The following is a 27,936-nucleotide window of genomic DNA, read 5'->3' as shown; positions in this document are numbered from 1 at the left end:
TTGGAGGGGAAGGCACTAACAGTTGGTTCTTTCCAACTCTGAAATTCTACGATTCTGTATTATATTTAAAAGATTTTCTTGTTTTGCTCCCCAAATCCTGAGTGCTAATGTTTTGAAGAGTGCAGGAGGACAGCCTTCCTTTGCTGATGTGAGGTTGGTATTTGGGTTAACTTTTGTTCTCTTTTCATATGCCCAGGAACCCCAGAATTCATGGCCCCAGAGATGTATGAAGAGCACTACGATGAATCCGTTGACGTCTATGCCTTTGGGATGTGTATGTTGGAAATGGCTACCTCAGAATATCCCTACTCAGAATGCCAGAATGCTGCCCAGATCTACCGGAAGGTCACTTGTGTAAGTCTGTTCCAAGGTCCCATCCTCGGTTTTCTTTAGAAAGTTTCTCTCTCCTCCCCTACTGGCCAGGTAGTTGTGTGTATAACTACCCTATTAGAAATATAAATATCCATCTTTCTTCTTTAAAAAACAAAACCCAAGTATCACTAGGGTCGGTACATCCTGTGGTACAGCTTTCAAGATCCAGATGACCTGAAGAATGTTCATTCATCTTCTCTTATTGATGGAAGTTTTTCCTCCATTTGAAGGACTTCAGCTGTTTAAACCAGTCTGCTCTTATATGATCCTTAGCAGTATCACCAGACATTACTACAACACTCACTTTAAGGACTAAAAATACATTACAAAACAGCAGATCAAATGCTGGTATAATTTATTCTCACCCCTGTAACTTGCCTTCTTTTTCCTCAGGGTCTTCATTCAAATGAGTGAAAAATAAAAAGCTAGGTGAGATTCCACCACTCAGATTTAACCATTTATTTATTTATCCTGAGGTTGGAGTAGAATACCATGTTCTAGCTCAGCCCAATCAATTTTCTTCCACTTACTTTTGGGCTGATGCTTAGATCTGCTCATCAACAAACATTTTATTCTGGAATCCTGGGGAAAGGTGTAGCCCCAAATCTTGGAATACATATATATATATATATTTTTTTTTTTTTTGCTTTTTTGACTAGGCAATGGGATTAAGTGACTTGCCCAGGGTCACCCAGCTAGTAAGTGTCAATTGTCTGAGGCAGGATTTGAACTCAGGTACTCCTGACTTCAAGACCAGAGCTCTATCCAGTGTACCACCTAGCTGCCAGAATATTTTTTAAAAAAGAAAAGCAGTTAGTGCCTACATTAGGCAGGAAGCACTGTTCTCCTGAGCTCAGTACTTGTATTCTTTTGTCTCTTTACAAGCAGCATTAATACCGTTGCTTTTATAAATCTGATATGGAGGGATTTGTTCATTACAGTTTGCAAGGTCCTCCCTGATGACAGGATTAAAACTCGATCCTTACTTTGTCCTCTTGTTTTGGTGGATTTGAGGACTAGATCTTGAAAGAATAACTTACTTTCTCTTTACTTTTTATACATTGGTTTTGCAAAGGAGTTGGGGATTGCATTTGAAATATAAATCTCTGTTCATACTGAGAATATCCCTGTAGACCTGGAATGCTGTTTTCCTAGCTCCTTAAAAAAACCTTTTTATTTTTCTGCAATTACATGTAAAAACAATTTTTAACATTCATTTTTAAAAATTTTGAGTTCCATATTTTCTCTCTCCTTCCCTTCCTTCTCTCCTTAGGCAAGCAATTTGATATAGTCTATATATATGCAGTCATGTAAAACTTATTTCCATATTAGTCATGTTGTAAAAGAAAACAGACCAAAAAAACCAAGGAAAATAAAGAATGGCTAAAAAAATAAAAAGTGTGTTTCAATCTGTATTTGGATTCCATTAGAGATGGTTCTTTGTCTGGAAGTAGATAGCATTTTTCATCATAAGTCCTACCAAATTGTCTTAGATCATTGTATTGCTGAGAATAGCTAAGTCATTCACAGTTGATCATCATACAATATTGCTGTTTCTGTGTACAATTGTCTCGTGGTTCTGCTCTCTTCACTTGGTATCAGCTTATATAAGTGTTTCTAGGTTTTTCTGAGAGCATTCTGCTCATGATTTCTTAAAATAGTTTTTCATTGCATAGTAAAATAATTTTTCATCACAATCATATATCACACCTTATTCAGACATTCCCCAATTGATGGGCAGCCCCTCAATTTCCAATTCTTTGCCACTACTAAAAGGGCTGCTATAAATCTTTTTGGACATATGTTTGGTTGGGTTTTTTTTTTGGGGGGGGTTATCTCTTTAGGATAGAGACCAACTAGTGCTATTCTGAAATGCTTTTCATCTTTTAAGCCCTAATTCAAATTCCACATTTTCCCAGATGCCTTCCTTGATTATTTAAAAGATAACATTTCCCATGTTTGGAAATTGTACAGTGCTTAGCTGTAGTATTCATGCGATACTTGTCCTGTCTTGCCCTGTAGCTATTTATGCACATGTTATATTTTTCTGGGTTGTAAACTTTTGGAGGGCAGGGATAATGGCTTAGACTTCTTTGTACCTTCTGTGGTTTCTAGCATAGTGCCTTATACAGTGGTGAGCCCTGTATCAAGGGTAGAAGCCCATCCCAGCTCTGCCACTTAATGGCGGTGTGATATTGGGCATGTCGTCTAACTGCTTTCTAGTCTTTATTTCTTCATCTGTAAAATGTATGTAATCTCTGGCTATTTCCCAGTACAGTTGCAAGGATCAAATTAGATACATAAACTGTAGAATGCTCTGTAAATGGGATATACTAGTGTTATAACTGAATCTACTGCTTGCAAAATGACATAAAGTCTGGAATGTTGTGATTTTTTGTTTTGGTGGACATTCCCACAAATGATATGGCAAGTGGTTAAACACTTTGACCTTAAAGGTACAAAAAGGACAAATTCAGTTCTGAAAATGCACCCCCTGTATGCGTCTCATGAAATAGCCTTCCAAGGTTTGAGTTAGGGACACTTGGAGCAATGTTAATAAGTAATCGAAGGGTAAAGAATTGGGTTCATGTGTTGTGTGGAGTGTCACTGAAATTTGTAGTAAAATATTTAGAGAGCCAGGATCAAAACTTTGAGAGTTTTAAAAGAGTAATTAAATCTGATTTTGGTATCAATGTGCTAATTCCCTCTACACCATCCCTGACAGGCGATTACTCATGCTCTGCTTTATGTGGCATCAAATGTCCTGTTTCATAAGGTAGTCCACTCCATTTTAGGACAGCTCCAATCAGAAATTCTTCATTATATTTAGCTGAAAGCTGTCTGGCTCCTTTTAACATCTAGCTGTTGTAGTTCTAACTTCTGAAACTGCATAGAATGACAACCTTTCAAATTTTAAAGACAGCTATAATGTCTCATCTTCATACCAAGTCTGAGCCAAATATCTCCAGTTCCCTTATCCTGACATGGTTTCAAATCCCATCACTGTTCTGGCCATCTTCCTCCAGACATATTCCAGCTTGTCACTGTCCTTAAAATGTCAATTAGAAAATGGAGCATCCATCTTCCAGATACAAGACTATTTCCAAGGGCAGTAACGAGGGTGGGGTGTCAGGGCTCTGCTCCCAGAGTACAAATTTGTTTAATACCTAATTAGCAAGAGGAAGTATAATAGGAAGTTCTAGGGGCTTCTCCTTCCACCCTGGCCCATAGACTCATCCCAGGCGAATCCATCTCCATTCCCCATATTTCCCTTCCAACCTCCCCAGAAGCAACCATACCTCTGTTGATTGCCTTGGGTACAGTGGTTCTGCTGTTACTTTCTGTGACTTAGAAAATATACTCCTTTTAATGTAACCTATGTTCATGGTAAGTTTTTTTTGCTATTAGATCACACTGTTGGCCCATTTTGAGTTTGTAGCCAACTAACTGCTGTTAGGCTAATCTCCATTCTGGATTCATGCAAATTTTTTTCTTTTTTCTTTGTAAGTTACAGAACTTATTTGTCCCTTTTGAATTTCAGCTCATTAGTTTTGGTCCATCATTTCCAGCTATTAACATTTTCTGACTTTGTGTCAGTAATTAGGTTTACGTGTGTGGGGCGTCATCCCTGAAATTTGTCATAATGTTTATAGAGCTAGAGTTTATAATCCAGCGTATTAGGTGTCCCATACAGTGTTGGATCAGTGCATCATAACACAATCATAAGAGTTCAAAGTTAGAGGAGCATCAGTGGTCCTTTAGTCCAATACAGACTTGAAAAAAATAATTCTCACTACAATGTATAGACTTTGTTTGTCGACCTCTTGAGGAGAAACTCAGCATCTCCTTAGGCAACCAATTTGACTTGCGGCTACCACTTATCGTTTGCAAGTTTTTCCTGACATCAAACTTGGATTTGTCTCTTTGTAACTTTGTACCAGTTTGGTTTCTAGTTCTCTCTGGGGACAAACAGAACAAATCTTAATTCTTCACGCTTCCGTGTGGCAGTGTTCAAATACCTTAGATGGCTCTCATGTTCTCTTGTGTTATCTCACCTTTAGGTTAGACATCTCAGTTCCTTTAACCCATATTCATATGACATAGGCATTTTAACCATAGTGTTTCCTTTCCTCTGAATGCATTTCAGCTTATCGTCCTTCATAAAATATGGCATCTAGGCCTTAACGCAATACTTTAAATGTCACTTGATCAGAACAGAGTACAGTTGGATCATTACCTTCTTATTCCTGGATAGTTTCATTCCTTATCCATGGAAACTGATTAGTATTTAATTGGAGAGATCAAGGATAGAACCATTTGATACTTGACTAATGACCTTCCTTCAGCTTGACACAGAACCACAAATTACATATTTTTTGACATGATTGGTCAGCTAGAAATCGACCTCACTTTATTATTCTATGAGCCATATTTCTTCCTCCTGTTTAAAAATATATCTTGGCTGGAATCTGATTCAGTTTACCTGTGTATTTCCCCTGCTCTAATACTTGTTGAGGTGAGATGGGATCGGGCAGAAGAAAATGGAGTTAGTTTGGCATGACTGACTTTTTCTTCACAAACCAATGCTGGCTTCCGGTAATCATCATTTTCTCTTCTAAGTGCTTTCTAATTATTAAAAAATGTATATGACAAATAATCTTTTTCTGGATCATTGCCCCATACTATAATTTTCAGAATCCACCTCTACGGCTCCCTTTACTAGATCTTTAAAATTTTAATATTTGTTTTCCTCTAGTTTCCTCGTACCTGTGTTCCTTTCCATTCACATCTTCAAGTTCTTCTAGTACTCTGAAATTATTGGGCCTTTGAACTTGAAATAATTTAAAGAAATCAGGTGGTTTGTACTCTTCTTTGTTTTGTCTCAGGTTTCATTTCCCTCTTGACTTGTTCTACTCTTTCCACTTTGGAGGTTTTTCTCTATGCCGGAGCTGAGAGAAGTAGAATTTGAGCTGGATAGGTCTCTTTTCTCTCTGGCATGTGTGAATGTTATAGACTCCACCCAAAACCGTAGGTCTTCCCTTACTTCTTGTTCTCTTTTCTCCAAACATGCTTGTTAAGAGCTCTCTCTCTGTTAGCATTTCTTCCCAAGTTTAAGCTCATTTTTTTCTTTTAGCTTTCCAAACACAGTTCATATGCGTCCCCTTTGTATTCATTCTTAGTTATGTGCCTCTCCTTTGATCTTTCATCCATTTTGGGGGGGAGGGGTTGGGGGTATAAAAGATTCCTTAAAAATATAAGTGTTCTAGTAGAACATTTTTTTTCCTAATCATATTGATTTCTTTAGATCTTTTCACTTTGAGTTTTCATCAAGATAGTATAGTTAAATTATCAGAATTTTATTTTTTATAATTTCTCTTCCTTTCTCAGCCATCATCTCTTTTAAATTCTCTACAATGGAGTTATATGTCTCTTTCCTTAAATTTAGGCTGTGTCTGAATATGCTTCTTCTACCTTTTGAGAGTAGAAACTCTAATTAAGACAAACATAAATTTTATCAAATACTCTACATGTATCAAGACAAGACTTCTAGCAGACATCCAGATGGTTGACAGCCCACATCATTACTATTTACTGTCAATCTTGTAATCTATATTAAAAAAGCATCATCTGTATCATCTATGGGGTCAGGTGTTCTGTAGCATATTCCCACAATTATCTCTCTTTTCTTTCTTTTTACTTTTATCCTTAGACAAATGCTCTTTATCTCTCATCTTAGGATTCTGGATATACAAGTACACACATGTGTACACTTACACCTATATCTATATCTCTTTGTGATCTGTAGCCCTATTACTTAACCCTTATTTTTAAAGTCAGTTGAATACCAGCATGTCCGTGGAGAGCCAAACAAGTCAGGGGGCGGGGGGAGCAGGAAAGAGTTCAAATGGACATAAAGAAGATATGTTATGTGTCTGAGGCCGGATTTGAACTCAGGTCCTCCTGACTTCAGGGCCGGTGCTCTATCCATTGCACCATCTAGCTGCCCCAAGAAGGTATTTCTTGCCATTGCTTCTTTTGTTTGTTTGTTTTTGTTTTGTTTTGTTTTTTAATGAGACAATCAGGGTTAAGTGACTTGCCCAGGGTCACACGACTAGTAAGTGTTATGTGTTTGAGACTGGATTCGAACTCAGGTCCTCCTGACTCCAAGGCCAGAGCTGTATACACTGTGCCATCTAGCTGCCCCTATTGCTTCTTTAAACAATAAAGGAAAGATGTGTTGGTAGACTACTTAGGACCCTAGGATTTAGAACTAGAAGAAAATATTAGAGATCATCCAGTTTAAACACCCTCAATTTGTAGAAGAGCAAGTTGAAGTCCAAGGTTATACAGCTAGTATGTAGAAGAAAATAGATTTTAATTCACATCTACTCTTCTTTCTTTCCAATGCACCATATTACCTCCTCACATTGATCACAGACCGTCAGTAATATTTGATGCTTCAGATATCTGATTTGAGGAAATCTTTTGGTGTTTTGACATTTATGTTCAAGGTGTTGCTTCTAGAAGGGGTACTGACCAAATTGTGATTCCTGACTTGGAATTTAAATAAATGTCTCATTTATTTCATATTACTTTTCAAGAAGTGACCTTTTTCAAGTGACACTATTGGTTTATATATTTGTTTGCCTTTAAATATTTTTTTTATCATCAAACCTCTCCATTGGATTTTTTTCATTCTTATGAACAAATGAAAATAAATCACATTCATTTATTTTTATAACTGTAAATATCAAATTACCTACAAAGACCACTCTACCTTGTACTTATTGGTGCTTCCTATGGTGGTCACCTCATCTTTTAGGATGAAAACCTCTTTTCTTTTTTTTTTTAATCCTCTTGTGTTCTAGGCTCATAGAAATTCTAGACAGTTCTTCAGTCTCTTGGTAGGGAGGAAGCATTTAGAGTTATTAAACAGCATTGACTTTTAGTAGTAGCATTAGCATACATTGGGAGTATATCCTTTGGAACATGAGGAATGCAAAGAAATACAAGTCAGGGTTCCTGAAATCAAGATGTTGACAATATGGCTAGATCAGACAACAGGCACCTGTAAGGTTACATAGTTCAAAAGAATGGTCACAGAGAAATTTAGGATAGTAATTCTATTAGCTCAATAGAAGTTACAGTTGAGTTCTAGGATCAGAAATATTATTTCCAAGGGAGAGGTGTGGACGAGGATTAGACAAGGACAGATTCTTGGAGAATGCCTGTGTTTGTGAGGCTAGTGCTTGAAGAGCAACCAAAAAAAAAAAAAGGACAAGAGGGGAAGTGACCTGAGAAGGGAGAATCAGACAATGTCGTGTGCCAACCTTGGGAGCAGAGCTTTAAGCAGGTTGTAGTAGATGATGTCATTCTTGTAGAAAGGTTAAAGTGAATGGTGAATGAGGCCTTTGAATTTGGCAGTTAAGAGATCATTAGGAGTCTTGGAGAAAACAATTTCAGCAGGATAGTAGGTTTGGAACCAGAATATTAAGGGGGAGGGGGAAGAGTGGGTTAGGAAATGGAGACAGTAAGTATAATGCACTCACTGGAAATTCTTGGCAGTGGAAGGTAAGAAACTGTCCATTCTGAAGCAGGATTTACTGTTCTATAAATTTGAGAAAGAGGATAGTATAGTATTTGGATTTCATTTTGTTTTATTTTAATAGCGAGAAGTCTTGCCTTATCTGCTGATTAATTATACTTAGTGATTTTTGGTGCATTGCTGATGAGGTTGTAATTCAATTCAGTGGACAATTATTAACACAGCCCTGTGTTAGGCACTTGGAGAGATAAAAAGTTTAGATAAGAAATGTTTCTCGTTTTCATGAATAGAGGCTTAAAGTCTACTAAGATATGGGGTTAGGTTTTATTTATATTGTAGTTATTTATCTAAGTGCAGAAAAATACTGTAGTTAAAGCATACTCTGAGATTGAGGAAAGGAGCATCTTTACTGCCTAGGGGAATCAGTGACCATTTCCCATAGGAAGTGGTGCTAGAATTACATTATTATGTTGAATAATGTAATTTTAATAATATAACTATAATGATAGTAATAATACTCATTAAAATGTAAGTTCTTTGAAAGTAGAGATTGTTTATATCCCAAGTGCCTAGCACTGTGGCTGGTACATAACTGTTTAATAAATGCTTTGTGTTTGATTAGTAGGCAAAATGCTTTACAATTTATAAAGCTTTCCTCCCTTAACAGCCTGGAAACAGGTCATCAAAGTAGTCCAGGTGTTGTTCTCACTGTAAAAATACAAACGACACAAGTATGACAAAGCAAAGTTGGTAGGTTCCAAAGGTTAGGCAGCAATTGAGCAAGCATAGGGGATTGGAAGGGAGAGGCATTCTAGTCAACAGGAGCCTGGGACCAAAGGCACAGAACACTGGGAAGGTGGATGGGTGGCAGGGGTGAAGAGCCTTGAATGTCTAGCAACAGAGTTCAGAATTGACTCCAAAGACCATAGGGACAGCTGTTGGAGCTCTTGAGCTTTGGAAGTAATCTGATTAGGGAGGGTGTGTGTGTGTGTGTGTGTGTGTGTGTGTGTGTGTGTGTAAGATACTTTGGAGCCAGGGGTGGGGGGGGTGAGATACTTTGGAGCCAGGAAGGCATTGAGGCAGAAGGAGCTGCTTAGGAGGCCTTTGTAACAGTCTAGGTAGGTGGTAGTAAGTGCCTTTGCCAGGGTAATAAATATTGCATCATGTCTCTATATTTCCAATTAATTTCACTTTTCTCCACTGCTCTGAATATGTAGATTGAACTTTTTTTTTAAACAGTGAATTATAGTCTGATTCTTTATTGAGAAGGCATAAATTCAGAAGAGGTCAACAGTATGAGGACATGATCACCCAAATAAATGTCTTGTTCTTTCACTTCCTCTTAAATTAAGAAGAGACCAAGACTGCTTAAGTGTCATTGTCTTCATCTTAAAACAAGACATTAATATTTTAATCTGTGCCTAGGGAAAACCTTTGGCCTTCTAAGATAAATATAGCTTCTGAGCTAAGATGAAAATCTCATTTATGGCTTTATAGAAGGTCCTCTGCATTCATCAGGGTGAAGTTAGGGGTCACCAAGAATAGTTAAATCCATACATACAATATTTTATCTTAGGTAATGAAAAATTGCCTAAGAGCAAATGGGTAACTGTTATCTATGGATTGTCTACAGACTTGGCTATCAGAGAGAGTCCAGAAGCAAGTTCAGAACTAGGAATTGTAAAATCTACCAGTATGGTTTTTACATTAAAAATCCTTGGGACCCATGTGCTGCATAAAAAATACTTCTTTTATGAAACATTCCCTTGCAGATATTATATTCGCCCTGCAAGACTGTAAGAACTTTGAGGATAGGAGCTATGTCATATTTATTTTTCCCCGTAGACACTGCTTTGCATATGGTAGGCACCCGTTGTTTTTTTTTCTCTTGGTGGTCCCACTGTCTTCCTAGACACCTAGGTTCAAAACCTCTTATCTTTATTCCTCCTCTTCCTTTTTCTCTTCCACCTCTCCATAGTTAGATCCTGTTATGACTACCATGAAAACATCTTTTGCATCTGTTTTTTTCTTCGCTTGTTCAGTCCACCAAAGTATGGTGTAACACACAGCCTTCTAAACTGATCTCGCTGATGGTCCCTCCCTTTTCCAATCCATCCTCTTTACAGCTGCCAAAATAGTGATATAAACAGTGCTAAATACTTGGGTTTAGATTCTAGCTCTTATATTTACTACTGCTGTGACCTTAGTAACCCATTTAGCCTCTCTTGGTCTCAGTTTCCTTTAACTGAAAAGGTTGGATAAAATGACCTTGTTGAGCATTTCCTTAGGTCTCTAGATCTACAATCCTGCCATCACACTAGAGCAAGTTACTCTGTTGCTCAAAACTTGGTGTCTCCCAGTTGCCTCCCAGTAAAATACAAACTCTTTAGGTAAGGTCATCCACAGCGTGTCTCCAACCTACCTTTCCAGTCTTACCTCACGTTCCTCTCTTTCTTACATTCTGAGTTCCACAGAAACTGTGCTCCTGGCTGGCCCCCAAATTGCTGATACCTTTCTTGTCTCTGCTTTTAAGAATCCTTGTCTTCTTTCAAGACTCAGTTTAGCTTAGGTTAGGTGCTCCCTATCCTGGGTAGTCATTTCTGATCCTCCTAGCTGATAGTCTTTCCTTTCTTAAATAACCATAGAGCACTTTACACATCTTCTTTAGCCTGATCACACCTTGTTGTATATTATACTTACCTATGTTTGCTCTCCCTCCTCTCCCTTCCTCCTCCATCTACGTTCCTCGAGGACACTACTATTTCGCTTTTGTCCTTGTATTGTTGTTTCCTAGCACTGTGCCTTGCAAACAGTAGGCACTTTATAAATGTTCCATTGAATTGAATTCATTTCATGTGGGCCACAGGCAGTAGTTAGAAAGATCCGCCCATATCTTGATAAAATAGCAGATTGAGTATATCCAAGGCATTTTAAAGAGAATTCTATTTAATTCATAATCATTCAGATGAATAGTGCAAAGAATTCATCTTCAAGTGTGTGTAAGAAAAAAAGCTGTATAGTAGTGATTGCTTAATGAAACTTTAATAATAACAAGTGTATGGCTACATGTGGTAACTAATAAATGATTTTTAAACACCTTACAAATAGGTAGTACATGTCATATAGGAATTTGGTCCTTTGGATTTTATCTATTATCATCTTCAGTATGAGTAAAACTGTTCTCTCACTTCCCTTCCCTGTTTCTTTCTCTCATTCAATTCAAGAAACATTTTTGAGCATCCACTGTGAGTGCAGAATTGTTCTAGGTGCCAGAGATGCCATCCTTGTTGGCTCCTGTTAGCAGCGGACTTGATAATGGAGTTATCTAAGGAGATTGTTGGAAATTTCTGAAAGATTTGTACAGAAAATGGAAGCAATGGCAGGTAATAGAAGACAAATAAAAAAGTGTGGTCTGATTCTGTAAGAAAGTGTTGGGAGTGCTGAAGCTTAGGATGGGTTGAGGCTGGCCAGTAAATAAAGGGCAGCAAATGAGTTTTTGGTGTCATGCATGACACTACGATTCCATACTCTGAGCTTTTTCACAGGCTTGCCCTTCATGCCTGGAATTCACTTTGCTGTTCAACTTCTCTGTCTGCTTTCTATGAGATGCCTTTCCCAACCCTTCTTAAACTTAGTACCTTCTTTTTGAGACTACCACCGATTTTTCCTATCTATCTCTTGTATATACATAGTTGTTTGCACGTTGTCTCTGCCATTCATGAGCTCCTTGAAAGCAGGGTGTATTTTTTTTTTTGCCTTTCTTCATATCCCCTCCACTTAGAAAAATGCCTGGCACATAGTAGGTGCTTAATGCTAATAGGCTATCTGATTAGCAGCATGTACACTATTGTCTTTTCAGTGCTGAGTTTTACACAGACCAAATGCAGATCAATTCAGTAATTTACTACTTCTGGGTACCTAGTGTGAGGATTTATTTGAAATACAATTGCTTTAGTTATGATGTAGGGAAAAAAAGAATGTTTAGAATCATGACAATGTATATATAGTTCCTGTGTCATTGCCTCTATATGTGGCACTTGGTTTTATCAGAAAGGGTTTACAGTGATTTAATAAAAAGAGGCAAGTTACTTTTTTATGATTGGGTTTGAAATTGTTAGGGATAAACTTGATTTTTTGGAAAAGCGTCAGATCTGTCTTCTTCCCCCTGCCCAACCTCCACCTCATCTTATTTTGTATGTAGTTGGAAAAATCAAAAATACGAGGTTTGGTAATCTCTGGGGGAAAGATGTAACATAGGACAATCGAAACAGTCAGCTCTACTTACTAATGTGTTTAAGAGGTTTGGTGAGAGAGATTTGTGGTGTGTGAACTGTGTGTGTGTTGCAGATGTTTTTGATGCCATTGTGAGATAGATGGCCTCGTAGAAAGACAACTGTTTGGAGAGGTGCACGCACCTTTGTGAAAGACAGTATGAAAGATGGCTCTGCTTTGATGAAACCTATTTAAAGTGCATTTCTTTTATTCAAGTGATAAATAAAGCAACAGGAGAAAGTGCATAATTAGAAGCCAGCAGCTACTATTTTTAGCCTTAAGATCAACAGAACAGCTGATTCCAGAGGCATGATGGATATTGGATTATCATATGCCACTTGTGAGAACTGTTGCAAATGCTGTTTATTGAGCTTATACAAGAAGTCAAGAAAAGGGCAATGTTGTTTAATCTAATAGGGTTAGTATTCCAATATCCTTTAAATCCTTAATGCCTCATACTTTCAGGTAGTGGTTTGTTTTTTTTTAATAAAAATATTGCTTTCCTAGAGCCCTAAATCACGTTTCCCACTTGTTTCCTCTTTTTGTTTTCCTGAGGCCCTAGGGGCCCACCACAGGACTCATACCTACAACTAGTAACATATTAGGTGAGAGAACACCATTCAAATAGGCCAACTTCTGATCTATTGGTACCTGGCAAAAATGCTGCCATCTTTGGACTTGAATCAGTTTCACAGAATTCTGTTTTTAGGATGTTAGTGAAAAGGGCTCTTAGAGATCCTTATTTTTTTATCTACCAATTTATAAATAGTAATTAATAATAGTTAGCATTTATATAACACCTACTGTGTGTCAGGCACTATTTTAAACACTTTACAAATATTATCTCATTTGATCCTCACAAAAACCCTGGGCAGTAGGTGTTATTATTATCTCTAATTTACAGTCTGCAGAACTGAAGAAGACAGGTTAAATGACTTGGCCAGGGTCCCCCAGCTAGGAAATGTCTGAGGCTGGATTAGAACTTGAGTTTTCTGACTGTGGGCCCAGTGTTCTATCCACTGTGCCACCTAAGTGCCTCTATTCATGTAGCCATGTATGCTTCATATGTATGTATATATGTATGTACGGATGACTAGTTTCCCTACCTCACCCAGGGTGGAATACATGGGCTAAATTTCCATTACTGAGCCACAGGAGAGATTTTTTTCTGACCTGTTCCAACTCAATCCTCCTTATGCAGTTTTAGGCTCTTGAGGGCTCACCATATTAGTGTTAGACACTTAACAGAGCTTACGATTCAGAACTCCCAAGCTCAAAAGATCCACCAGCTTCAAACTTTCCAGTAGCTGGGATTATATATATGTGTCATTATACTCAGCACTCTCATTTTACAAAGGTGGAAACAGAGGCACAGGAAGTAGGAGTGCTAAATTAGTTGGAGTGTTGTAATATTTATTTAGTCCCCCTTAGTTAAAGGGGAAACAAGCCAAATTCAAATTTGGGCATATGCTAAGCTTTGCCTTAGAGTTCTCTGTCACTTATTGTCCTTGGGTTATTCCACTAGTATGATTGTTTCTCTTCTGTGGTGATTTCTTTTTTATTCGATATGGTTTTAGGAGGGGAAAAAAGGATTTGTAAAACTATATTTCTTCTTTACTAATGATGATGATGAGAGAGAGCTGTTATTTCCCCTCTTCATCCCTTTTACCACTGAAAGATTCTGAGACTAGTTTGACATTACCTAGAGAGACATCTGTCTTCAGTGTTAACACTAGGTGAAATCATTAGGGTTAATTTCTCTGGAATTTGCTTTTTGTAAGATTCCCTCCAGAAAGAGTAATTCCCACCACCCTCTAAAGGACTTTAAAGTGCAGGAACACTGTGTTACATTGACGATCTGACTTACAGAAGGAAAGCAATGATCTAGAAGTGTCCCTGAAAAGTATTTAACTTTGGAGTGAAAATATCTTCCTCTTTCCTTGAAGGCCGGTAGCTTAAATTTTTCATTCTTTTAGGCATAAGTAGACAAGGTGTTTCTCAAATAAGTTGCTGTTTTATTGTTCCCATAAAGTTGTCATCTAATACTGCTCAAAGATGACAGGGAGGAGGATGATCATCTTTTTATAGAGCAGTTTTACCTATAAGCCAGCTGGTCACTTGTCACCATACTATGAATCAATTCTGGCTTTATTTTGTTCATATTTAAGATGGAAGAGTTGGATTCAGTTACCTCTAAAGTTTCTTCCAGCTCCTCCTAATCTCTAATAACAGTATCTGAAGGGATGGACAGTTTTGTGAAGGAACAGCTTTTTAGAAGATATTTCCACCTTTTAGAAATAAATACTTATCCGACTGTTAGCAACTTTTGCCCTTTGTTTTTCTGTACACCCTTCCTCCAGAGCACAGAAAAACAAATTTTCACCAAAACAAAGAAATCTTTCAACAGAAAGAACTAATTTTTCTGACTTCGGGGATCGTTTGTAAGACAAAAAGATTGGAGACATTTTTGACCCAGAGAAGAGAAAATATTCTTCTCAAGGAGGTGTTCTGTGGGAAGATAATTTTTCTGTTTCCTTCTCCCCATCCTCATCTTACTTGAGCCCTCTCTAGTTCTATGTGTTTCATTACCCATTCCTGCTGGATATATATGTCTTCTGGAATGCTGCTCTCCTCTGTATCTCTTCCTACGTGTCTCACCATATGTTGTCAGTATTATTTGCTGGTTCTTCAGCCATCTCTTGCTTCTTTAGCATAGGAATCCTCATAGATCTATTCTGAGTTCTCTCTTTAATCTCTGTTCTCTTCTCCCTTAATGATTTAATTAGCCTAGAAGAGTTTGATTATCATCTCTATGCAGATGACTCCTAAATCTGCTTAAACAACCCTACTTTTTCTCCTGAATTCTAGTCCCACATCATTTATCTCTCAGATCCTCAGCTGTAACATGAGTGAAATGGGCTAGATGATCTCTAAGTTCCTTTCTCACTAAGTTTGTGATCATCTGCTTGGTGTACATCATCCCAATGAATGGCTATTAGCATCTCAAATGCAACACATTTACAATAAAATTAATGATCTTTCCTTCTAAATCCATCTGTCCTCTAAGTTTTCTTCTTTCTGTTGAGGGTATTACCAACCCTGGGCCTCAAAACCTTATTATCATTTTTAACTATTCCACTTTTTCACCTGCTACTAACACACACACACACACACACACACACACACACACACACACACACACACACAGAGTCTGTTGCCAAATCTTACTGATTCTGCCTTCACAACATCTCTCACTTTTGTCTCCTACCCATATGGCTACCTCTCTAGCTAAAGTTTTCATTTCCTCTTGCCTGCTTGTCCCTGGTTCTATTCTCTCCCCTTACTAAACTATCCTTCCTACAGATGCTAAGTAATTTTCCTAATGGGGCAGGTCTGAACATTACTCCCTTGCTCAAAAACATCCATTGTTACATGTTGCCTCTAAGATAAAATGCAGATTCCTCAGCCTGGCATATAAAGTCCTCCCGTCTCTCCAATCTCTCTTCCTTATTACTATCTATCATACGCTCTCAGATTGCTCAAATTGGAATATTAGATTTTCCCAAACGAGACATTCCTCTGCCTACTTCGTGCATTCTCATAGGTTTTCCATACATGCAGCACATTACAGCTATCTCATCTCCAATATTTTTCATGCTTCGTGATTCAGTTTATGTCCTACCTTCTCCCTGAAGCTTTCCCCAATCACCCCATTTTTAGAGTTTGTTTCCTCTTCTAGTTACCTTTTATCTACTTCATGATGCCTGTGTTGTCTCTCCCCAACCCCACATGTTCCTTGGGGTAGTGACTCTGTAGTTCCTCTTTTTGTATTCTCAGTACCCTCCATATGGTAGGCAGTTCATCAGTTTTGAATAGAATTAGACAGTTAGAAAAATGGTAGCTTTGCAAAGAAGCAGTAAGCATGAGTGCCTCTCAGGCCAGAAAGAGAAGGAATGGATGAAAATGTGTTCAAGTTTAGTGGCCCCTGCAATCAACAGTTGGCAAATCATTTGAACTTCACCTTGAGGAACCAGAGAATACAGTACAAACGCATACAATGAGGTGCATTTCCAAGGTTGTTGATGTTTCTAATTTCTAATGTTTTTATTTTTGCTTCAGTATCACAGGATCACAGATTGAGAAATCCCTAAAGGGCAAGGAGAGTGTTTTTGCCTTTCCTTGTATTGGCAATATTCAGAACAGTGTGCCCTGCACACAGTAAGCAGTTAACAAATGCTTTTTGATTGATTGACTGGAGCTGGAGCTGGGACAACAGGGGCTATCTGGTCTAACCCCCTCATTTCAAAAATAAGAAAAACTGAAATCTAGCTGAGGGGCTAAGTGCCTTGTCTGAGGTCACTCAGGTAGAGAGCATCAAAAATGGTTTTTCATCCAGATCCTGACTCTGAGTCAATGCTTTTCCCCTTGTACTGTGCTGCTTCCATTCCAAGAATATTTCAGGCATTTCCCAGTAAGTTAATAAACACCATAAGTTTGCTGCCTCTGAGCACCAGCTTGCACAGGTGGGTTTGTGTTCACCTTATTATGTATACAAATCGTCTCTAAAGCACAGTCAGAAACAGGTATACCTGGCAAATGTCTATCATTAAATCTACCTAGTATAGAGAAACATTGTAGAATTCTTTTTTTATCTGGGTTTCATTGGCTTCATTCAGTGTAAAGATTTCAATGTTTTTCTTCTTTCTCCTTTCCGTGGATTTTGCTTCTGCAGTAATGATGACAGAAAAGAGAGGAGAAAGGGCTTTAAAAAAAAAAGATTTATTTGAGGGTGTGTTTTTAATTTAATTTATTTTTTTATTTTTAGGCAGTTGGGGTTAAGTGACTCGCCCAGGATCACACGGCTAATAAGTGTCAAGTATTTGGTCTGAGGCCTGATATGAACTCAGGTGCTCCTGACTCCAGGGCTGGTGCTCTATCCACTGTACCACCTAGCTGCCCAGGGTGTGTTTTTAAAAAGAAAAAATAAGCCTGGTGACATTACTTCCTTCCTACCAGGTGACAGACCCAGAAGCCCAAGTTACTTTATTGACTATATTCTGTTTTATATAAACAAACTTTATTTGGCTGTCAGAATTAACTAAGTTTTATGAACACCAATCCAAACATTGCATCCTACAATTTCAGGTATAATATGTAGTCTCAAATTCGTAAATGATGACATTGTTGCTTCTTGTTGCTAGAATGATGATGATAAAACATGTGAAAGCAGGTAACTTGCACCTGCCATGAAAGAAACGCATCAGATTGAATCAGCTCTCATTTCAGAGCTTTAAAATCACCATAGGATAGCTTTCAGAAATGGATGTAGTCAAATTTCGGCTTCTGCACCAGAACGTTGAAGAAAATGAAACACCCATGTGATAGAAGTAAAAGGGGAGATTTACAAAGTTAATTTCAGTGACTCCCATGAATTTTTTTTAAAAGTACCAACAAGAAATCAAACTTGACTTGTGTCCTACTTAAAAAATAACCAATCATAAGCATTCATTAAGTGCTTACTCTGTCTGGCACTGTGCCAAGTAGTGGGAGAGGGTACAAAGAAATGCAAAAACTGGATCCCTTCCTCAAGGAACTAAAATTTTAAATACATTTTTATGTTGGAGAAATGAAAGATGATAATGGACTAGAGGTGACAGCTCCATCTTTAAATTGATGCCATTTGTTTTTTTATACCCCAGTCATTTCCGCATTTACCCTACTGAAAAACAGCTAAGTAAAACCAGTTAACATAGCACCTGAAAAGGATGCAATACAACATTGAGCACTCATAGTCCTCAACCTCTCTGCAAAGGGGAAGTATACCTTCTCATCTTTATCTGTTCTTGTCCAAGGTTGGTCGGTGCAGGAAACAAGTTGAGCTACCATTCAATATTGTTTTAGTCTGCACTATTGTAGTCATCAAGTATATTCTTCATGTGGTTCTGCTTACTTCAGTATGAATCAATTAATACATATTTTCCCAAGAGTTTTTGAATTCCTTATATTTATTATTTCTAATGGCACAATAATAGTATATCATGTTCAAGCACTACAATTTATTCCAGAATGTGCCAGTTGATGGGCAATCACTTTTCCTCTAGTTCTTTTCTACCATAAAAGGTGTTAGTATAAATATTTTGGTATATATGGAACCCTCTCTGACTTTGACCTTTTTGATTTCTAATTTGATCACTGCCCAGTGATGAAATCGTTAACAGTTTAGTAATTTTTCTCACATAATTCTCAATTATTTTTCAGGATGTTTGGACTAATTCACAGATTTACCAAAAAAGGTGTATTGGTGTGCCCATGTTTCCATAAGCCTTTTCTATTTACTAATAATCTATTACCTGTTTCTTTTCTTTTGTCATCTTTACTGATTTGTTGAATGGTTAGAGTTGTTTAAATGTACATTTCTCTTATTAGTGATTTGAATCATATTTCCTGCATGATGATTGACAGTTAGCAATACTTTTTTTTTGGTAATTTCTTTGTATCCCTTGACTATTTAATTTTTCTAACATATAACCTTTTGTATTTTGGTTATATATCTATTTGGGGCTCATTTTGTGATATATGGTGTAATGTGATGATCTAAAACTAATTTCTTCCAAAATACTTTACTGTTCATACTGAATAATGTTTACTGAACTATTGTATTCACTTGCTTCTGGGTCTTACTTAGATAGCATGCTATGGTAGTCTTTCTGTTTCTAAGCAAATAGCAAACAATTTTGTTTATTTCTGCTATAAGAAAATAGTTTAGGAGCTAGTGATGCTATGCCCCTTCCTTAATTGCTTGATTTTTTCATTGTTTCTCATGAGATTCTTATCAAATAATTTTTCATTGTTTTGTCTAGTCCTGCAAAGTAACTCACTGATATATAGTTTTATTGTCACAGCACTGTCTCTATAAATTAATGTTTTCTCAGTTTTTAAAATGAGACTTTGGTGTGTTTTTCCTACCTTTGCAGGGTATCAAACCAGCAAGCTTTGAAAAAGTACATGATCCTGAAATTAAGGAGATTATTGGGGAATGCATCTGCAAAAACAAAGAAGAAAGGTTAGTTTTCAGTAAAACATGATTGACTATTTGTGTTATTTCTCAAATTTAAATGATTGAGAGAAAATTGGATCATTTCTGAGAATAGAAATGGAGAATTTTGAAAGAAAAAAGAATTGGCTAAGGCTTAAAGAAAGAGAGGGATACCTAAAATATTTTATGTATTGGCCAGTTTGGCATAGTAGAACTAATGAAATTGTTGTGGGTGGACTAACTGGTGTATATGTTATTAAAGTCCTAAGTCAGTCTGTTTAAGTATCGTATTTGCCTTATTTAATGAGGCATAAAATACACAAGGGATAGAAATTTTTTATGATATATAATTAGGTACTCAATGTCAACAAGTATCTTCTCCTTTGAAAAGATAGAGGGGGGCAAGTTGAGAAGGGGGTGTTCAGCGGAAAAACTTCCAAATATTCATAAGAAAATTCTTTAGGATAAGTTGTTCAGCACTATGGCCAGCTCCGAGACAATTAAAATGAAGAGTACATTTCATAAAATTTGGGGAAGATTATCAGTTATCTTATATTGTCTTTTTTGATGTGCCACTTAAAGATTTGCTTTTGTACTTCTCCAGATATGAAATTAAAGATTTATTGGGTCATGCCTTTTTCGCGGAAGACACTGGGGGTAAGAGTGGAACTTGCAGAAGAAGACCATGGTAGGAAATCGTCTATTGCCTTAAGGCTCTGGGTTGAAGATCCTAAGAAACTGAAAGGAAAACCCAAAGATAATGGAGCAATTGAGTTTACTTTTGATTTGGAGAAGGAAACTCCTGATGATGTTGCACAAGAAATGGTAAAAATGAACTTTCTTTATCTTCTCCCCCAATAAATGTAGAAGTAGTAAATAATTCTCAAAGAACAGAAGGAAAGAAAATCTAATCATATATTTAAATGTTACAGGCACCTAATGAACAGAGAGAATATAGCAATTTGAAGTTGAAAAAATGTGAATCGTAGTTTGAAAGATAAATGAATTTAATGTAATAAACTAATAGTTTTAATGGGAAGAATTATTGGATAATTGAGAATGGAAATTAGTATAGTAATAACCATTTTTATGTTATGTAGTTTGAGATAGAAATTTTATTAGATATGATTTATGGAAATAAGACTAAATAAGAGAATAGGAGAAATGTTAGCTAGAGGCCACAAAAGAGAAACATTAGGCCCTGTATGTAATTTAGGAACGGAGAGAAATAGAGATAGTTTTAATATGTTCATTTGGCTAATTCTAGCTGCCTGAGCTTATGGAAGTATATGTTTAACATTTCTAAGCTTTTTGCAAATGTAATTAAACTTTTTAAAGTTTCTGATATTCATGTTTCTCCCTTCTGTTCCCCTCTCCTTTACTCTCCTCTTTTCGTCTTCTTTCTTCTCCTCTCTGTGTTGTGGGATGTGCATACCTTACTTCCATTCATTTGCCTGATACATTTGCCAGAGCAGCAGATATGTGCTAGAAATCATGATAGTAGTCATGGGATGTACAAATATGAATAGAAGACAATCCCTGCCCTTTGTCTAGAGGTGGAGACAAATCACAAAATAACACAAATGAAAGGTAGAATGTGATAAGTGAAATATGAGAATAACAAAATGCCTTGGGAATTCACTTCCAGGCAGAATGATTGAATAAAAATACTTCATGGAGGAGGTAGCATTTGACTGTAGGCATCAGATAAGGAAGAGGTTTTTGCTAGTTTGAAGTGATGACATAAGCAAAGACTTGGAGACCTCTGTGGGTAGAAGATAGGGACTGGACCTCTGACTGTTGAGGAAAATCCTTCTACCAGTACATGGTAGAAGTACATGTTGGTACCTCCTCTGCAACTCAGTGTCTTAAAGTTACCTAGAGCAGGAAGATGTTAAATGACTTGACCAGAATCACACAGCCAGAGTTGTGTGGGATATTGTAAGTAACTCAGTTTAGCTATAGTGCATTATTGTTCACAGAAGGGAGCATTGTCAAAAGAGGATAGGGATAATAGTTTGGAGCTGAGTAACGAAAGCCTTCAAGTACCAGACAAAACAGTTTACATTTTATTTGGAATGCGATGCTGCACTATTTAAAGTTAGTTTTGTGGCAGTGTTTGTTTTAATAGAAGAGTAATATGATCCCAGTGTTTTTGTGAGGATCATATTGACCTGTCCAACCTAGCCCAAACCAGGAATGGATCTCATTTAGTGGCCTAGCCAAGGGAAAATAGGATCATAGATTTAAAGCTGGAAATGAATATTCTGCTTAACACTCTTGTTTTACAAATGAAGGATCCAAGGGCCAGAGATACTGTACTGTGTCTTGCCTAAGATCACATAGTTAATAAATGACAGTGGTGGGATTAGAGCCCAGGTCTCTTGACTCCAAGTCCGGTGCTCTTTTCACTATAGTCTACTGCAAGGTACCTGGACCTATGCAGAGCTTGGATCAATTGGTTGTGTCCTGTTAGATGGGAATTCTGTGGGCTTTTGAGCTAGCATCGCTAGCGTGGCCCACTTTATTTTCCTGATGAGTTACTACTGCTGATTTATTTCTTTCTCCTAAGTAGGATACAGCAAACACAAGAAAGGCAACATGCACAACATGGTTTGTGACCGTAATTTTAACTTATGATGGTAATCAGAAGTCTGCTCAGGACGTTAATACGATGGCAACATGTAGGATGAACTGGAGGGGTGAGAGCCTGGAGAAAAGTTAGCCTAATTAGGAGCCTAGAGTTAGAGTAAAAGATAATGAGAGCCTATACTAATATAGTGGCAATGAAAAGTGAAAAGAAGGGAGGATTGCAAAACATATTTCAGCAGTTACATCCTCCAATGAATTTAGAAAATTGTTTGACTTGGAGAATGAGACAGTGAAAGAGAAGGTGCCATCAGAGAGAACTGAGCATTTGAACCTGAGTTACTAGGAGAATGATGGCAGTGCTGACACACGTAGGGAATCCAGAAGGAAGAGTACCTCTGTTGGGAAGGATGGTTGGGGAGAGATTGAGCCTTATTTTATGTGTCCCCCAAGATAATGTATTTAGAGGTAGAAGGGGTCTCAGAGGCCATTAAGTCCATCTCTCTGTCTGTCTGTCTTTACAGGTGAGGACTCTAAGGCCTAGGGACATTCAGTGACTTGTGCAGGTTAACTTCAAGTGTCTGAGCCAGTATTTGATCTTAGTCCTTCCTGATTCCAATTCCAGTGCCCTATTCATTACAGGAGAGGATGCTACCTGATTGAGTGCCCGGTAGAGGTGCAGGTTTGAATCTCAAGTTAGAAATCTGAGCTTGAGAGAGCGATTTGGGGGACATTCATGGAGGTGCATGGTTGAAACCTTAGGAATAGGTAAGATCATTATAGGATGGGATGCAAGGAGAGAGAAGAGAAGAGAACAAAGAAGCTTCTTTTCTTGCTATTTATCTGCTCCCCATTGACTTTGTGTTAGCTCAGACAGCTCTGTGGCGAATGGAGGAACACCTGACCAAATACCACTTTACCTGAGAGGAATGCACTTGTAGTTAGGCCAGTCAGCTTGACATATGCCAGGGAAGCAACCACTTCCTACGTGGTTGTGTTTGGAGGCCTGCCAACCAAGTACTTGCATACATAGATGACAGGTCTCTGTAAAACCCACATCCACCAGGAGCTGTATTCACAAGTTGGAAGGGTTGAGATAAAGATCACAAGCATCATAGGCAGTGCCTTGTAACCTCATTTAAAGGCCTTCTTCAAAAGATTCTTTCTTTAACTGATTACTGAAGTGCATCCTGACAAGCCCTTTATTTTGTACTTGTTCAGTTTAATGATTTGAAACAATAAACCCTTGTTAATTCAGATGACACTAATTTGGGATTCGATGTATTCCAAATGCATGCTGGACTCACTTTTAGCTTTTGTCTATAGAAATCGGGTTTTCTACACTAGTTGGTACAGGTACACTTGCCTTTGTTTAATAAATGTGTACTTAGTTGATTTTGCTGTTCACCCCAAAGTAACACCTTCAGTACCTCCTGCATCACTCCCTATGAAACTTCCCCTAGCTTCTGTTTGCTGCAATCCCAGTGTCAGCTCAGTGAGAACACAGAAGAATGAATATTAGGAAATGAACAGAGTTCATTCAAGCATAGATCTGGAATCCATCATTCAGAGAGAAATTCCTTTTCACAGACTAGAGAAGCCAATTTATACCTTACCTTGCTACTTAAACTTGGACTTTGGAGGATAGGATTATTGGGCTGTAATAATAGTTCTTTTATCCTGTGTTCTGAAGAGAAGTATTTCTCAGTTGGTCTCTGGGAGGAAGGAAGGGAGAAGTCCTAGGGAAAAGTTTGATTTGTCTTTGTAACTTTCTTTCCTCCTCTATGCCCTTCTCCAAGATCTTAGTGTCCTTGTGTCCCCCACTCTCCAGACACCCATTGTTCTTCATTACTAAAGCCTTCCTTTGGGGAATCCATTAGTGCTGGTTCTTCCCAAGAACCTTGCTTAAAAATGACTTCTTCCTTCCCAATTTTCTCATTCTTACATTAAATCTCTTCTCATTTCTCAGTGCTATTAGTCATAGCCAGGTGGCAGGAAAGGGGAAAAAAAACTTATGTTGTTACATTAATTCACAGTAAGATTCACCAAATGGTATGTAGCATGTGAATGCTTAAAGTCAAAGTTTTAAAAATTACAGGAAGAAATTGCCACTTTTTTATAGCTTTACTGTCTATCTCAATGGACTTCTTTCAGACATAGACAAATCAAACAAAAATAAATGCCCAAGAAATAACTTAAGGACTTGAACAGAACTATTTGCAAGCTCTTTCTCATGTTCATCTGAAATCTGTCTCTCTGTAGTTTCTGCCTTAACCCTTCTCTTTACACTGAAGTGGTATGGGATAATTTGTAACTTTTTTGTATGTTAACCTTTCACGTATTTGATTATAGCTTTCATCTCTCCTAAGTCTTCTCTTCACATGAATCATTAGCCAACCATTATTTGTATAAGATGGTCTCTATACATCTCTCTTTATTTTTTGTGTTGTCATATCTCTACATCTTAGCATGTGATACCCAGAACCAAACTTACTATTCCTAAGAGCCTTCTGACCAGCATAAGTGCCATGGAATGACTAACTTTTGATCTGGACATTTTATTTTAATATTTTAATAAAATCTCTTGATCTAGACATTATATTTTAATATTTTAATCAATACAGCTTAAAATATTTAGGTTTTTCAGTAGCTGAGTCATACTGTTGGCTCTCATTGAGCTTTCAGTTAATTAAAACTCCCAGATCATTTTTGTGTGAACTGCTGCCAAGACAGATAGGTTTAATCCAGCACTTCTGTAGATGGTTTTTTGCACTTAAGTGAAGGATTTGGAATTAACAAGGATAAATGTATTATTGTTGTTTGGGGCCTAGCATTCCAACCCATCAAGACAATTTTTTTTCCATCTTCTATTGTAGTTATCTTCCCCTCCCAGTCTTGTAAAAGACACATTTCTGAAATGCCTTATTTCCAACCAAATCATTGATGAAAATGCTAAGCAGAGTAGAGTCAAGACCAAAGTTCTCAGAGGTTTCACTTAGAGGCCCCCTTCAGTATGGACACACCTTCATTAATTACTAATCTGGTGAACTATTTTAACTTTTATCTATCCTCTAGCCTGAATTTTACTCTTATAAGGATATTATGGAAATTATCATGTTTTGCTCACATAGAGAAATACTTCTGTTATTTCCCTGATAATCTTATTACCCTAAAAGAAAGTTAATTTTGCATTTAGCAAACTTGAGTCAGTATTTTATAATTTTTGACAATTTTAAGTGTGAAAATTTTTAAACAAAAATTAGTCTATTTCAATCTATTCAACATGACAAACTTGAATGTGTGTTTTGCCACTATTTAGTCTTCTCCTATCCTGATTTAAACATATGACAGTGATCATTTTGGCTTTTCAATTCTCAAAGATTCTTTCATCGTAGAAGGAATCAATCTGTATACCTGCTGAGGGATCTAATATTAAGAATGGTTTTTACCTCTTCACTTGTCAGTCATGAAACCAGGTCTTTAATCGATTTCTACTCATCCATTGGTATAAGTTTAGGGCCTCATCACTAGACATATGCTTCTTGAGTGATTCATCCGTAGCCTTGAAATATCATAATTATGAAAAACTCAGTAAACATTTACTAAAGCATCTACTAGGTGCTAGACATTAGCACCAGGGATACAAAAAGAAGCAAAGATATTTCCTGCCCTCAAGAAGCTTACAATTTAATGAGGAGTTCCCAATCTAAGAGATAGTTGTAAGATGACCGTCTGGGAGGCAAGAGGGTACAATGAAATTAATCCTGAATCTGGAGGCAGAAGACCTGCGTTCAAATTCTGACTGTGCGCTTTAGCTGGAGTGCAAGTCATCTTAGGCAAGCCACTTAATTTCTCTGGTCCTCAGTTTCCTTAACTATAAATTGAGGGGGTTGGACTACATGGCCTTTAAGGTCTTTTTCAGCTCTTAAAATCTATGCTCTGAACCTATCATCTTTTTTAAAAAATAATTTTATTGATATTGTTTATTTTTATGTTACCCCAATTTCTTATAGTATTCCTCCTCTTTGCCCATCCCAGAGAGCCATCACATTTAATAGAGAATATTTTTAAAGAAAATAAAAACAAGAAAAAGAGAAAAAAAGTCAGTAAAATTGATCAATACATTGAAAAGGTTTGAAAATATATGCAATAGTCCACACCCTTTGCAGAGATGCACTTTCTACCTTTGCAGAAGAATTGAGGGTAAGTGTCTTCTCATTTCTTCTTTGGGGACATTAAACCTCTGAATTCCTAAATAGATGTTCTTGAATTGACCTTGCAATAAGTATTGAGAATAATGGTAAGTTAGAGATAGTGCAGTGAGTGAGGACCATGACCTGTTTATAAAACAGTTGGTGTCAGCAGGTCTGTGACATATACCAGACTGGGAGCCAACAGAATATCATTTAAATATACACGTGTGTATACACACATACACGCACGCACGCACACACACGCACCATGTCAGTTTTAAATACTGGATAGAAAGAGGGTCTTACGTTTTTAAAAGGGAGAAAATTTCTTAATTATAAAAATGTAAATTCAAGTATATAGTGATGGATTCATCCATGCATTTAAGTTTTGATTCTTCTGGCTTGAAGTCTTGTGGAGCAGAAGACAGATTTGTTTTAAAAAAAAAAGAACGAAAGAAAGAAAGAACAAGGAGGGTAACCCTTGAGAGAGTAACCCAATTTCTGTGAACGGGCAGGCAAATTAATGCCTGATAAGTAGCAAGCAGGGAGTTACGGCTTCTCATTCCCAAAGACTGAAGCAGCTCTTTAATTTCAAGCATTTGGGAAGCTGGGGCTCAGTCTGGAGTTGACACCTAAAGCCCTGTTAGTAAGATTTCTCTTTAAAAACAAAAGAGGGAAAACTAGAATTGGATTACTGAGCAACTTCACAGCAGTCAAAAGTCATAAGAAAGCATTGTTTTTGTTTTGGTTTTTTTTTTGGGGGGGTTGAGTCTCTATACTTTTGGTTCTAAGTGATGAATCACTATACAAGAGAGAGATTAGATCATCCTTGTTACCTTAACAAAAGGGGAGGGGAGTATTTACTGCAGAAAAAAGCATAATGAATGGGATAGTGAAAAGGTCACTGGATCTGGAGTTTAGAAGATTTGGTTTGGAATCCCATCTCTCCTTCTTTCTACCCATGTGACTGTGGGCAACTCATCTCCCACACCTTCAGGTTTCTTTATCTATAAACGGAGGGGGTTGAACTATGTTATCTCTGAAGTCCCGTGGAGCTCTAAGGGCTAGGGTACTAAGTAGGAAAGAATGTTCTGTTTCATCCCTCTCATCCTCACACCTCTGGGAACCTTCCCTATTAGGACACTACAATAAGCCCAACCAGGGCCATCCATCTGCTGGTCTCTGCTGGCATTGCAAGCATTCTGTGCTGCCTTGGAGGAAATTGTTCTAAAGAAACCACACTTATAAAGGAAGATTAGATATAACAGTGCTCAGTAGTATTCCCAGGGATAGACACATATTAAAAGAGAAGACTTCTTAACCCAAGTGAATTTCCAATTGGTGAAACTTCAGGAATTGTGACTATCAAATTTTAGCTGATATGGAAGAGATATTCTCAGGGCAAAAGAATCTTCTGGTACCTTACTAGGCATCCTGGGAAATCTGGTTCAGACACATGGATCCTGTCTCTCGGTCATAGTGCAGTGGAAGGAAAATTGAATTTGGAGTCAAAAGACCCGTACTCCAATCCTTCCTCTTCACATAAAACTTATGTGAATTAAGGTAAGTCACTTAACCTCTCCTGGCCTCAGTTTCATCATCTGTAAAATGATGGGATTAGACTAGATGACCTTTAAGGTGCCTTCCAGTTCTAAAATGGTGATCTCGTGATCTAATATCCTCAAAGCAACTTCCTGTCCTACTCTATTGCCCCTACCTTGTACTAGTGTGTTAGGACAACATTATGTTGTTGTTTTAAATACAGAAATAGAGTCCTTTATGTATACCTTTATTCAATTTCTTCTTGTTGGATCCATCCCACATCATTTGTGTCTGTCGATTTTGAGGGCTTCCAACTGTTGCCATGTGATGTTTTAGTTCATTCATCTTTGTATTGTCCACAGTGTGGATAATCATGCCTTCTATGT

At 37.4% G+C, this 27,936-nt stretch overlaps 1 protein-coding gene across 1 annotated transcript in view; it reads left to right on the top strand.

Moving 5' to 3' along the window:
- WNK2 (WNK lysine deficient protein kinase 2) overlaps positions 1-27,936 on the top strand; it is a 227,322-nt gene that overhangs the window by 105,328 nt on the left and 94,058 nt on the right. The window contains 4 exon segments of the mRNA XM_078151684.1: positions 197-354; positions 19,165-19,253; positions 19,831-19,879; positions 19,881-20,051. Of these exon segments, the coding sequence (XP_078007810.1) occupies positions 197-354; positions 19,165-19,253; positions 19,831-19,879; positions 19,881-20,051 (467 nt within the window).

Source organism: Phascolarctos cinereus, unplaced genomic scaffold, assembly GCF_003287225.1.
Source record: "Phascolarctos cinereus isolate Bilbo 61053 unplaced genomic scaffold, phaCin_HiC Scaffold_4;HRSCAF=312, whole genome shotgun sequence".
NCBI classification, from domain to species: domain Eukaryota; kingdom Metazoa; phylum Chordata; class Mammalia; order Diprotodontia; family Phascolarctidae; genus Phascolarctos; species Phascolarctos cinereus.
This window is presented reverse-complemented; position numbering and strand designations above follow the sequence as displayed.